Below are 13,602 nucleotides of genomic sequence, written 5' to 3'. Positions count from 1 at the left end.
CCCCTAGGGGTACTTTGGGGTACTGCAGGGGGTACGTGAGAGAAAGTGGAAATAATAGGAATAAATCAATAAAATCAGTAAATCATGATGATAGTATTTTTATATGACATTAGGACTACACAAAGATGCATTAAAAAATCCTTAATTTAAAGCACATTGTAAAAAATGCATGTGCGAGTTCACCTGTTGATCTTGTCTGGCGCATGCGCTAAGGTTTCAGTTCAGCAGCTTCAGCAACCAGGATACACGGATCCTGTTATCATTTCTTACTTAAAGTTTACTTTCTTTTGTGGTGTTGCTGTGCGTATATTCAATTAAGAGACATCTGTCAATGTTGTAAATATGTTTGAGTTTTATTTGGTTAAATGTACCTCATTAAAGCTTCCATAATAACCTTGGGAAAGCAGCTGTAATCCACACAAAATCGAAAATTCAAAGGTTTATTTTAAATTTAATATGAATGTCAATCTATTTAAATATATATTTATGCAATATTTGTTCAAATGTATGTTTAATTGCATGTGTGCAAATCTGGTAATAGCGCATCGCGCTTCGACTGACGCACACTAACTTGTAACCTGACACAGCTAACCAGCCGCAGTAGCAGCGGCCAGCAGACAGATCTTTCATACTGCTATATTCAACTTGTAGATTGCAGTTTATACTTATAATGTTACTGCTGACTGCTGTAAGTTTAAACCTTTTGTTAATATATGGTCAGTACTAAGATCATTAACAGTATTTATTGAGACCTATCCAGAATCAGGAGCAGGGTCTGCGCGAAATAATTTAAGTTAGGAGAGGTGGCTTCTTAAAAGAGGATGCTAAAAAGAAAAAACAAACCAGAGCCTCAAAAATACTACCAGTTTCGTGACGAATACTAATAAGCAATACTAATAAGCAATAAACCTGCTCTGGGGCAATCACTCTCATTTCACTGTATTTTAAAGCTAAATGTTGTTGTCTGGTTAAGGGGTACTCGGCTTGAAAAAATCATAAAAAGGGGTACTTCAGCCAAAAAAGTTTGAGAACCACTGGTCTAAACGATATTAATCCCATCTTCTATTCCTGCACAAAGTGCAAATACACTATTCATTTTCTCTCTCTTAAGAAACTTAACATTTTAAAAACATTTTAAAGACATTTTAAACGGAGTGGACCTTGGTGAAAAAGGGTGGACCTCAATCAAATTGCATCATTTTGCAATATAGTAGTGATTAAACACATTACATAATGGTTTATTGGGCGGTTTCGCGGACAGGGATTAGACTAGTCCTAGACTTAAACACTTTTTAGAGCTCTCCAAACTGAAAACAACTTGCACTTACATATCTTCAAATACATCAGGGCCCTTTGTTTTACCTCAAAATGCACACAGGTAATGTTTTTAGTAAGGCATGTTTGTTAAAACTACTTATATTTCCTAATTAAACTAAGACCTAGTCCTGGATTAAGCTAATCCTGGTCCGGGAAACTGCCCCTATGAGTCACAGATTTAATCATTTTTGAATCAACAAAAAAAAGTGGGTGGTGAAATAAAATAAAAACAAATCAAGAAAGTACAAGCAAATGAAAATACAAAAGAACAAAGTTACAAATAAAGTATATCAGTAGTATTTATAGGTACAAAAATAGAGTCAAATAAATAATAACACCCTTCTTCATTCTATATATAAATAATTAATCATTTTAAAGTTACAGAAGTGATTTTTCTTTTGTCTTCTGTTGTTTAATTAACAAAATGACACAAACATAAGGAGATTTCTTGAGATTACTGTCACTTTAAGATCGGATAAGCACGGGTCCATATACTGACGCACATTTCTTACTGAACTGTTTGCATTCACTTTAACTGTTTTTATGAGAGTAGTTGCCAAGACTGTGATATTTCGAGATAATTTTGTGTGTATGTGTCCTGTCAAGCGCAGAGAGATTCTGTGTTTGCGTGCTTTTTGAAAAGCGTCTCAGTGTGTGAAAAAACAGCTCACTTTAACATTATTTTGTTTAAAATTGCTTGAATGTTAACATTTGCAAGGCTTAGAAACACGTGCAAATGATAAGAATGTTTTTGCTCGATTCAGCGGCACACTAAAGAGTCTCTCACTGTCCGTGCTTGTGCATGGAGCAGACAAGCACCCTCATATCATAATGGCTGTGGTGTCTTTCTCGTGCTCTGCATGTTGTTAAGGATGTCTTGATTTTAAATGATAAACAAAACTTGTAGTGCTGTATGTTTTGTGTTTCTCGGGCACTTTGAATGATTTGACTGACATGTTTGCATTTTAAAAGCATGTGCGACTCTCACTATATGCTGGTTGCTATTTGATTGGGGCATTAAAAAATGTATTGTTCTGCAAAATTTATTCAATCTTTTCACTTGTTCGACCTTACACCGAAAAGCTTTTTTACTATTTTCGGCCAAATAATTTCTGTGCATCCCTAATATCAGAAATTGCTTTTTCTGAGGTTGTTTCTGGTTACCTAGAGGAGTATTTCTGCTGTGAGATGAATGCTTCCTCTCATCATCTTCATCTGAAAAGCTGCTGTCCTCACCCAGGTGAAAGCCGTCATCTGCAGCGAAACTCTCGAACAGACGGCTGACCGCTCGACCTTTAGACTGGACCACAGAAACAGCAGAAACTCTGAATCATATGAAGAAAATGAATGGAACTGTCCTCACACCTCCAGACAGAACGTCAGATGTGCCATCATCACCTTTACATCAAACTACATCTTAGTCAGACAGAGGAAACCAATACTGTTCAATGAATGTGTGTGTGTTTGTACCTCTCGAAGTCTGGTTCTCCTCGTACCACAGTTATCATCAGTGTCTGGAGTCCCGGTCGACCAGAAACTTCTCTACAGTATCAGAAATAAAACAACAAACTGTCAGTAATATCCTGACTAATTTCAAAGATGTAAACATCTCTGGTCATCTGGTTTTACTCTTTCCATGACATTGACGAGTTATCTTGCATAAAAAAGTGTTCCTGATGAGTTATGTTAATCTGCAATACCACAATTATCCACTTACCCAATTTATGAAACATAAAATCAAAACGTTATTTACTCATTTTAAACACTGTATATGTTTTGATAATCATTCTGAATCTGATCTCTAACCAAAGTCCTTCACAAAAATGCAATTATTTAAGCTTTTTACTACAAAATGTGCAAATTTAAGAGTTTATAAGCAGAGAAAAAAATATAGATAGGATGTGTGATGTTTTAGTTTATTAAAGAGAGACAGACACGCATGGTTGAACCAATGTTCTGTTTACTGAAACCTCTTTTGCATAACATGCGGACTCACCATAGTGCCATCTATCTGTTGTACTTCTGTCTGCATACAGCACATACGCATTCAGAACAATATTTTTACTGAGAACATTACAACACTCTTTCACAGAAATAACAACTTTAAATACAGAACAGACATCATTATTAACATTATTTCTGAATACTGTTATTGAAATGGTATGGGCTGAATTAATCCACGTTTGACCTCAACTACAGAGTACAGACTTTGAAGTTCTACTTTAAACTGTAGTCTAAAAGATATGCCGGAGACTGTCTATTTCGGTGAAAGGGATATCTTGTTGATGTCACAACTTTTGGAAGATCCTTACCACGTTCACATTTCACAGCATTTTGAGGAGGGAGGAATCTTTTGAAGAACAATGAGTTCCGAGTGATGGAATGATTACCTCGTGCTGCTATAATCATGGACCCTTTGGTCATGGTCACAGTGTGTGGGACAACATTGTAGTGTGTTGTGAGTTAATGTTGTTTGGGCTGCCGGTGGAGTACTTGATCACCGATCTGTAGAGTTTGAGAGGAAGCATGTCGGCGGGAATCAGCATATGTTTTCATTTTTGCTTTGGCTACAACTGTCCCTTTTCCTCAGATCATGATCGGACACAGTGGGTGTTTCTGTGGTTATGTTTGTGGGCATCTTGCGGCAAAACATTATTTGCTGTAACAATCGCTTTTGAAAGGGGGTCCATTGTCTGTCTTTACAATTTTTGGAATGCCAAACATTGAGAAAATTTTGTCCATTATAGCAATCACAGCATTTCTGTTGATGGAGTGAAGTACTTCTACTATTGGGTATCGAGAGTAATCATCTATGATAACAAGCATTTATTCATCAGTCTGTAGAGGACCATAGAAATCAGCACTGACCTCTTGCCAGGCATCTTCAGAAAGTTTCGACATTGGCTGTGACTCAGGATGTGTTAAAGGTGTGTTGGCTTGGCAGGCTAGACAGTTAGCTTCAGCTTTGATGTCTATGTCGGGAAACCATAACTTCTCTCTTAGAAGGGCCTTTGTTTTTACAATGCCCTGATGGAAATCATTGGGTTAACTGAAGAATTTGGTACTCTAGCGAAGGTGGAATTACAATTCTGGAAAATCTGAGGATTAGGTCATGCTTAGGCAGGGCGGTTAGTTCACTGTGGATGCGTTAATACTTAAGTAGTGTTGGTGCATGTTCCATAGTGTCAGTAATTGAACCCCAGGAGTTAGTGCGAATGAGTGAGCACACTTTTTGGAGGACTGGGCTGTTCAGAGTTTCCTGTTTGATTTGATCAATAGTGATGGCTTTTGGTGTGCTGTATTGTGCAAGAAAGTTGATGTATTCTTCCACAACTTTGTAGCTCGAGTGTTGCATGGTGCATGTGTGGAAACAGGGTGACGAGACATATAGTCTCCTGGTTTGTCTAAGCCTTTTTTGTACTTCACAGTGAAATCATAAGGTTGAAATCTGAGTCCCCAACCCTCAATTTGAGTGGGTGGTTTGGAGCATGGATTGTTCCAGATGAGTTTGAGAGGTTTGTGATCAGTTATCATTGTGAACAGATTTCCGTAAATGTAAAGCTGAAAGTGTTCACAACTCCACACAAGTGCCAGTGCCTCACATTCTGAAGCACACAATATGATCAATATGATATGAAAGAGGTTGATTTCACAAGCTTGATGCTCTAATCCGCTGTTCGTGGCTACCTTAATGAGCCACAATAGAGTGAAAAGATGAGGCAGATGGAGGAACAGAAAGCAGAGAAGCCCGGGGAGAAGGCTGGAGCCTCGGCTTCTGCTGCGTAGAAGAGCCCGGACAAGCGCGAGCTTGGATGTACTAGTTGTGCCTGTGTTCTCGCTGTGTGCCTTCTAGGGGTGGCACGGTTCATGAAAAAATCAGAACTGTTCGGTTCGCTTGTCTCGGTTCGGAGCGTGTGTGCGTCGCACGATTCGACAGTTCATGGCATGCGCAATGTATGTAGCCTCGTGCCCTGTGTGTGACCTCAGATAGCGTGTTTCCCTTTCGCAAATCGCTCGAAAAGAAGAGATGAGAGTGAGTGCTGCAGGTCATGTTGCGTGTAGAAATGGCAAGTGGGAGAGAAAAGGAAGTCTGCCCGGAGTTGGAGGATGCGCCAACGTCGTATAAGTTTGGTGTGTGGAAACATTTTTTATTTCATGTCACCTATGATGACAGCGGAAATTAAACAATAGATAGAACTGCAGTCTATGGGTTGAATGTGTTCGAACAGGAGACCGCCTTCTCTCCGCCCATTTATCTAATCTGAGGTACTGAACACAATGTTTCACGTCTTTTCTGACATACGGTGAACAGCGCTATTTTTAGCCTTTCATTGATAAAACGAAAGCGGCTGATTTCCGCGTAGTTTCATTTTGCTAGCGCGTGAAAGTTGCCAATCTTATTTCATAAATTACCCCTCAAAGTAATCAGGACAGAAGTGGACAAAAGAGACGGATTTAAATACTACAGGTGTAAATGTTATGTTTCTCTCTCGTCCACATATACTCTATGCAATATTTAGGTAGCCTCTCAGTGATAAATCTTAGAGCTACACTGAAGTTGGCAGTTTGATAAATGCAAGTTATCTTTATGTGCTAAAAAGGCACATAAGTTCATGTAGATGGCAATACACATCTTTTTTTTTGCCAAATAAATGTAAAGCATGTTGAAATCATCAATGTCTTCCCTCTTGCTGTATCAAAATCTCACCTGGCATTCCTCAGAGATACTCCCAATAATGTGCTTAAAGTCAAATTCAGATTGTGCATGATTACATGATATAACTTATTAATACTGTATCCTAAATTATGTATAATTAATACATTAATAAGATAATACATTTCTGGAGTGTTAAAAAAGTTAAAGGAAAAGAATAACAACAAGAACCGTACAGAACCGAGAACCGTGACCATAAAACCGTGATACGAACCGAACCGAGGGTTTGTGAACCGTGCCACCCCTAGTGCCTTCTGTACAAAATTTCTGCATCAGGTCAGGATGTTTGTGTGGTGAATGGTCCCAGGGAAGAGAGTTACTTTGCGTACGGGCGTGTTTGTTTCACTCTGTGAAGTAAACATATTGTGCGGTGGATGACTTTGTGTGTAGGGTGCGGCATTTTCTTCTTTGGAATTATTTACACGTTTGGCCAAGCACTCTCAAAAATAAATAAGAAACCGAATAAAGCCTGCTCCTACAACACAATTCGTTTGTGTGGTGAACCAACCACCCAAGCTTTATACCGTATATAGTGGCGTCCTGGATACATATTTTAGAATCCTAAATTGGAAATGACAGCCAAAGCCTGCAGGGATAAACGGACGTCTGACTATAAAGTGAGTGTTTCTATTTTCTTTTTTATACTAATGTGACATGTATGTACACAACGGCATAGAGTTGAGCGGTGTTCTGGATTAGTAGGAGTGGCTTGCAGAGCTGTGCATTGTGGGTATTGCTTTAACTCTTTCCCCATCAGCGTTTTTTTTTAAGTTGCCAGTCAGCACCAGAATTGTTTATGATTTTCGCAAAGGTTTAATGTCTTACAGAAAAATGCCCAGTCTCTTACCGTGACTCTTAACATGGAGCTCCTCCTTGTAGCTCTCTTCAGCCTCTCGCCAGTGCTGCTGGGAAATGTCATATTCTTTCTGTAATGACTCGAGCGGGCCGTGATCCCAGGCCAGCGTTTGTCCTGCAGTCTGGGCCTGCCTGGTCGTCGTCTGACACCCGGAGGTTTGGAGACCGTAATGGGGACGGATCTACAAGGGCCGCGTTGCTTTACCTTCACGTCCCCTTCTGTTACCGAGTGAAGCTGAGAGCCTGGGGGTTTTCACAAAAATATAAAAGTGGTCAGAGAAAACATCCGTAATCAAGTTTCACTTCCGGTGCTGAGACATTTCAGTTAGGTCACTGTCACTCTTTATATCTATGTGTATTAGACTTTTTACTGAATAATCAGAGCTCTATCATCTACAAACTAGCATGTAGTTCTGAACCACAGGAAAAAGAAAAACTGTGGCATTCAGCACAATAAGTTATGGATGTGTAATTTTATCTAATTTCTATTCATGTAGTTTATGAAGTGATTCATTAAATCAGCACAAATGGCACTCAACAGAGGAAGTTAATTCTTAGTGAATTTACCATAAAGCTCCTGTCGTTCTCTCTTAATCTTTGCCTTTTGATTGGCTTCCAGTTTGACGACAGAGAAAGGGGAGGGGCCTGTGATAGCTGAACTGAATGACAGATTCCTGAATGCTGGAGCTTTGATGTCTCTGCCTTCCTCACTGCCATAACTGCCTTCCTCTTCATCTTCCTCTGTATGGTGAAAACCAAATGTCAATATGACTGTTCACATCTGAACACAATATATACAGTATATACACATACAAACATAATATGCCGGATTCAATAGAAAGAAACGCCTGCAGTAAAACAACATCTTGAAAAAAAATTGGATATCTTTTAAAATGCCATCATTTTAAAATGTCAACATTTGTACTCCATATGATGAGTTACTTTACAATCACGGTTTTTTACAATCACCTTGCTACTATTTTCAGAACATTGATGTCCTTTTTCACAACTCTAGATACAAAACTCCAAATGGTTATCACTTTTAACACAGGCTGTCTAATGTTCAAAACATTGCATTGTGCATTCACATCTTTAAAAAAATCTTGCACTTGCACAATCATTGGTTCAAAACACAAATTTACTTTTAAATACCATTGAAACATAACTATATATCACCCCCACACAAGCAACCGATAGTTTCACTGTGTCATTAAATATTGTAGAACAAAATAGGTGATACAGGTTTCATTATTGTACTACATGTACAGTGGCTGTAATGATTAATCGTGCAAATGCGCGTTTTCTCAATGAATGAATTTTAATGAGTTACGGTGAAATCCTGGCACATCCCAAAGCCAGGGGGCACTCTCGTGCAGAAACTCCCTTTGTGCCACAGAAGAAGCAGTGTTACAAATGCTACTCCAGGAAATGTCTGCAGGAATATTTATATCGCTGTTCTTCAAATTGTTTCAGGTATTTTCATAATAATAAAGAATATTTTGAATGATTTTTATTTAAGGAGTGTTGCTTTTTTAAATGCACGTTATAAACGACTCGGACTCATAATGATTTTAGTTGATAAGGACTTCCTACTGACCAAATGCCGTAGTACACGCTGTGCATGAAACACAGAATCGTAGCCTTGCGATTCAGAATCGATTTCAGACAGGCATTTTTAATGGGACACACGATGAATCGTTACAGCCCAAGAAAATACATCTCTGTAAAAGTACTGCAGCAGTAGAGAGAATAGTACAGTACAGACAGTGAAATCATTGAACAAAGTTTGTAATATATTGATGCAAAACACTACAGTACAATCACAACATACAGTAGGTCACATCATCACACAATGTGCACTCAATCATCAGTAACCAGTTGGCAGAATTGGACAAGCAATTACAACCCAGTAAACAATTACGGTCTTTCAACTTTGAAATATGGTTGAAAATAAGTCGGTCCGCCTTGGACTGGTTTACGACGTGATTTCAACTAAGTAGTTTTGGCTGGACTGTTTGACTACGTGTTTTCAACTGACCATGTTTTCAACTCATAATCTACCAGTAAACAATTACGGTCTTTCAACGTTGAAATATGGTTGAAAATAAGTCGGTCCGCCTTGGACTGGTTTACGACTTGATTTCAACTAAGTAGTTTTGGCTGGACTGTTTGACTGTGTTTTCAACTGACCATGTTTTCAACTCATAATCTAAGACAGCCTGATAATCTGTTATACATGCTAAAACAATGGAGAAAACAAATTACCAAACCATGTTTATTATTATTGTAGATCATTCTTGTTAATGATTGCGCTTGCGTACTCTATAGACACTGAGAGACACCATACTTATGGAAGTGCGCATGAGTCCTGTTGGCGCTGTTTTATATTCCCCTGCCGGGTTGAAGTGTTTAGTTTTGGTTTGTTGCCTGTGGCTGTGAAAGCTGTAAATTGAATATACACTACAGATGTTTATGTAATAAATAAGGCTGGTTTGGATTTATCATGGACTCTTCACTTATTTCTACAATTATCTTAAGTAAATGTAAAGAGTTTTACATATTACGTCAAAGTTATAAAAAATATGAAACTGCGATTGAGGTGCAATGAGGATTCATGCTATAATTACCCCACCCCACCAGGTGGCGGTAATGCACCATTAAAGGTAGTTGCCAACCGCCATAAAACGGAAAGAAGAAGAAGTGAAGAGGTGTGTGAATGTGGTGCGAATCTTCCACCCATCATCACAGAGAGAAGCCCAACCAACCGCCAGATTACAGAAAGCTCTGGACTGCTCATAGCAGGGATTTTCAAAGCTGTCCTGGAGGACCACTAGTACTGCACATTTTGCATGTTTCCCTTTTGTGACACACCTCATTCAGTTACCTTACACACCCAGTTCAAGTCTTGCAGTCTCTACTAATGAGCTGAAAATTTAAACCAGGTGTGTCTAATGAGGGAGACATGCAGGTTGTGCAGTGCTGGTGGTCCTACAGGACAGCTTTGAAAACCCCTGGCTCATTGGACTGACCTATGTTTACTGCACTCTGAAATCTGTGTTGGTATATGTTTATTGCACTCTGTGTTGTTACTGGACCGACCTGTTTATTGCAGACTGTGAAATCTGTTGGTTACTTGACTGTTTGCACTATTTAAAATGTGCTGTTTTATTAAAGTTCTTATAACCCTTTAAAACTTTGTTTCATTTTATAAAATGTTATTTGGTATGTTAATGTGGTCCTGTTTTCAACATTGAAAAGATGGACAAATATGAACCAAAATTAGACGTTGAAGGTCGACCTGATTTGAACGTTGAAAAGATGGACGAATATGACGTCTTTTCAATTTTCATTTTCAACCTTCAATGGACCAAAATTAGACGTTGAAGATCGACCTGATTTGAATGTTGAAAAGATGGACGAATATGACGTCTTTTCAATTTTCATTTTCAACCTTCAATGGACCAAAATTAGACGTTGAAGATCGACCTGTTTTGAATGTTGAAAAGATGGACGAATATGACGTCTTTTCAATTTTCATTTTCAACCTTCAATGGACCAAAATTAGATGTTGAAGGTTTACGTCTACTCAACGTCCAATAGACGACTTTTTGCTAGCTGGGAAGGGCCTGCATCTATAAACTATATTGGTGACAATGAATCTCGTTATCTTGAAACTTTCATGATTTTTAGTCAACATGGAAGATTGTTTGTCTGTTTCCATCCAACTATTAAGTGTAATGCAACCATTACTTATCATTCTGAGCAGTTGTATCAATTGATAGTTAGATCATTGTAAGGAAATGAATAGACACTCATTTGAAATGTGATGTGTGAATTGCCTTTTGAAATAGTAGTACTTTGATGTTAAGTTGTGTCATATTATACAGGTGATGTTTGTTGAATGAACAAGTGATCTAAGTTTTCTGTGTATTGAATCCAAACAATATGGAGAAAGGGCTTATAGTTTTGAAAATTGTGAATTTTGATAATTGGTTGGGAGTTTTGTGTCTAGAGTTATGAAAATTGAAATCAAGGTTCTGAAAATAGTAGCAAAGTGGTTGTAAAAAAACTCTATTAAATAAAGAAAAAGCAAAGTAGACCAAGCTGTAAAGAATTGTGCCACATCACCAAGCTATTTTCTCACTTGGGACAATCTGCCTGACACTCACCTTGTTCAGAGGACTCGCTCTCGGGTGGAGACGTGTCCCTGTCCTCGTCCAGTTCCGGTCTTCTGTCCTGCAAGGTTCTGCCCTGTTGTGACTGCTGCAAACCTGCTGCATTTCCAGCACTTTTCTTCCTTCCCTTTTTAACCGCTGCTGGTTTGAGCCTCTTCCAGGACTCCTGTGGCCCACTGTCACCACTGGTAGCTTAAAAAGAGACAGACACTATCACTCTCAGTTTACTTATTTCAATTTCAATGTTATTTTAATGGAGTTGCTGGAACTGACAAACAATTCATGTAAAAAAGGAGTATAAGAGAGACCCAAAATCCCATGTAAAGATGTATAAGATGTATATCAGGGCTAGTCAACTGGCGGCCCGTGGGTCATCTTTATACGACCCGCTGGTCATCTTTGTCTGATTTAAAATCAGCGTGGTTATTTTTACATTTCCACTATATATGACAAATGGCCGATAAACCGGAAGGAGAATTGGAAAGGGGGTGCGTGAAGTGATAATCATCTGCGGGTGCATAATTTTCTGATACAATTTGAACTTTGGATGCATAAAAACTTGTGGGATTTCACCGCATGTGACACCTTGACCAGAAGTGATGTATGTCCCAATCAAAACACTGTGTGCAAAGTCAAAATTATAAATCATGTTCTGTTAAACTTTATCAGTAACACTTGAAAAAACATGAAGTGCAGTTTTAGTCATCAGGAGAAAACTGGCTATATGTTGTGAATACTTGAAATGTAACAATTTATGTAAGTTAAACACAAGTTTAATTTATTTTTTTTAAATGCATTTTTTAATATATGACCTATAACAAAAAGTAACAAAAACAACATAATATATAATAGGTCAAAGTAAAAAAATATATAAAAGGTAAAAATTTTACATTTTTAAAATCTGGCCCTCGAAGTAGAGTAGTCGAAGACCCCTGATATAGATGGTTTGTGCAATCAGTTTATTATAACTTATAGTAGTGAACGCCCTCTAGCTGGAGTAAAAAAACTCATGAGGGTAATCTCATGCTGCGTGTATTGTCATGACATTTGAGCGTCACCACCAATCAAAATGCAGGTTCATTTATGTGTTATGTGTTATTTTTTTACATGGTACCTTATCCACTGTTTTTAAATATTTAGTATTTACATTTACAAATTTATATTTAATTTACAAAACATTTACACATTTGGCAGACAGTCTGGATAAGTGACTTACAGTGTAGTCAACATTTTTATTAGTATGTGTGTTCCCTGAGATCGAACCTGTCACCTTAAACAAGAGGCTCGACCAGTTGAGCTATGGGAATTTCTGACCATCACACAGGTTAAACCCCCAAGCACCACAGATTATTAAGGCAAACTTCTGTGGCATCGTCTGCTTCCATTGATTTAAGGACACAGATATCTAGTCTGATTAGTCCCATGTCATTTAGCTCAACTTATCACTTTCAAAAGTGAGTGCCTATAATGGTTGCATACTTCAGTGTGATTTATTTTTACCTGTATCACTTAAGGTCTCCGACTCATTGGCTGTGCTGGGTTTGGAGTATGTCCGTTTGGAGTACAGGCTCTTAGACACTGAGGAAGACTCTCTGTCCTGTGATGAAGGTCTAGACAAAGCTTGTGCACCTGAAGCCTTCTGCTTTAACTGTGTTATGTGTTGATCATGGAGACTGATCTTTCGACAGCACTGGGACTTCATCTGAGAGGAGCAGAGAGCAAAGAAACAAAACATCAAACCTCCCAACAAAAATAACACAAATACAGTACAGAGAAGCACATCTCTGCAGCTATCAAGCTCCAAAAAACAACTAAACTTATTATATGGACTACATTTTTTACTTTTGTAGGGCATCTTAAGGGTAATTTCCCAGACAGGCTTATCCTAGTCCCAGACCAAAGATTGATCTGCCTTCATTTAAAAACATCTTGCACTGACATATCTTAACATATATCAGTGCCATTGTTTTGTTTTAAGATACACACCAGTTGTTTTTTAAGGTATGTTTGTTAAAACTACTTAACTACAGTAGTTAAATGTCCTAATATAACTAGTATAACAGGCCTAGTCCTGGAATAATTCAAAACCTGTTCATGAAACTGACGTTTACGTCACTATGACCTATTATTGTATGGAAACGATTTATGTGAACCTGACTTAAAAGCCATTATTTATTTATTGTGTGTGTATTTATTAAGGTAGCAGCATGTTTGTTTGGAACAGCATGAAATTGCGTAATGAGTCATTTTAATTTAAGTGTGAACTATTTCTTTCATTAAACCTGCTAGTTAACATGATTTAAAGGGCAGATATGGGATCATCTTTAGAGATACTGACCTGTGTGGAACTTAGACCGCCAAACCCTTGACTGGACAATTTCTTCTTTTTCTGTTTCGGAGAATCTCCACATGCCCGGTGCTCCTCTGTCAGAGGACTTAACCCCGCCCCCGTTAATCTGTCAATCAATTAAGAGCAAAGGTAATTCATTATCATACTGATTTAGTGATAGAGATCCAGCAAATCAAATATCAAACTGATTC

General features: G+C 38.1%; 1 protein-coding gene across 5 annotated transcripts in view; it reads right to left on the bottom strand.

Moving 5' to 3' along the window:
- bahcc1a (BAH domain and coiled-coil containing 1a) overlaps positions 1-13,602 on the bottom strand; it is a 175,966-nt gene that overhangs the window by 47,086 nt on the left and 115,278 nt on the right. For all 5 annotated transcript variants that reach the window (XM_055183741.2, XM_073856809.1, XM_073856808.1 and 2 more), the window contains 7 exons: positions 13,400-13,517; positions 12,562-12,763; positions 11,056-11,253; positions 7,454-7,627; positions 6,879-7,129; positions 2,788-2,859; positions 2,482-2,617 (listed from right to left, as the gene is read on the bottom strand). In XM_055183741.2, the coding sequence (XP_055039716.2) occupies positions 2,482-2,617; positions 2,788-2,859; positions 6,879-7,129; positions 7,454-7,627; positions 11,056-11,253; positions 12,562-12,763; positions 13,400-13,517 (1,151 nt within the window). The remainder of the gene's footprint in view (positions 1-2,481; positions 2,618-2,787; positions 2,860-6,878; positions 7,130-7,453; positions 7,628-11,055; positions 11,254-12,561; positions 12,764-13,399; positions 13,518-13,602) is intronic.

This window comes from Misgurnus anguillicaudatus, chromosome 19 (assembly GCF_027580225.2).
Source record: "Misgurnus anguillicaudatus chromosome 19, ASM2758022v2, whole genome shotgun sequence".
Taxonomy (NCBI): Eukaryota; Metazoa; Chordata; class Actinopteri; order Cypriniformes; family Cobitidae; genus Misgurnus; species Misgurnus anguillicaudatus.
This window is presented reverse-complemented; position numbering and strand designations above follow the sequence as displayed.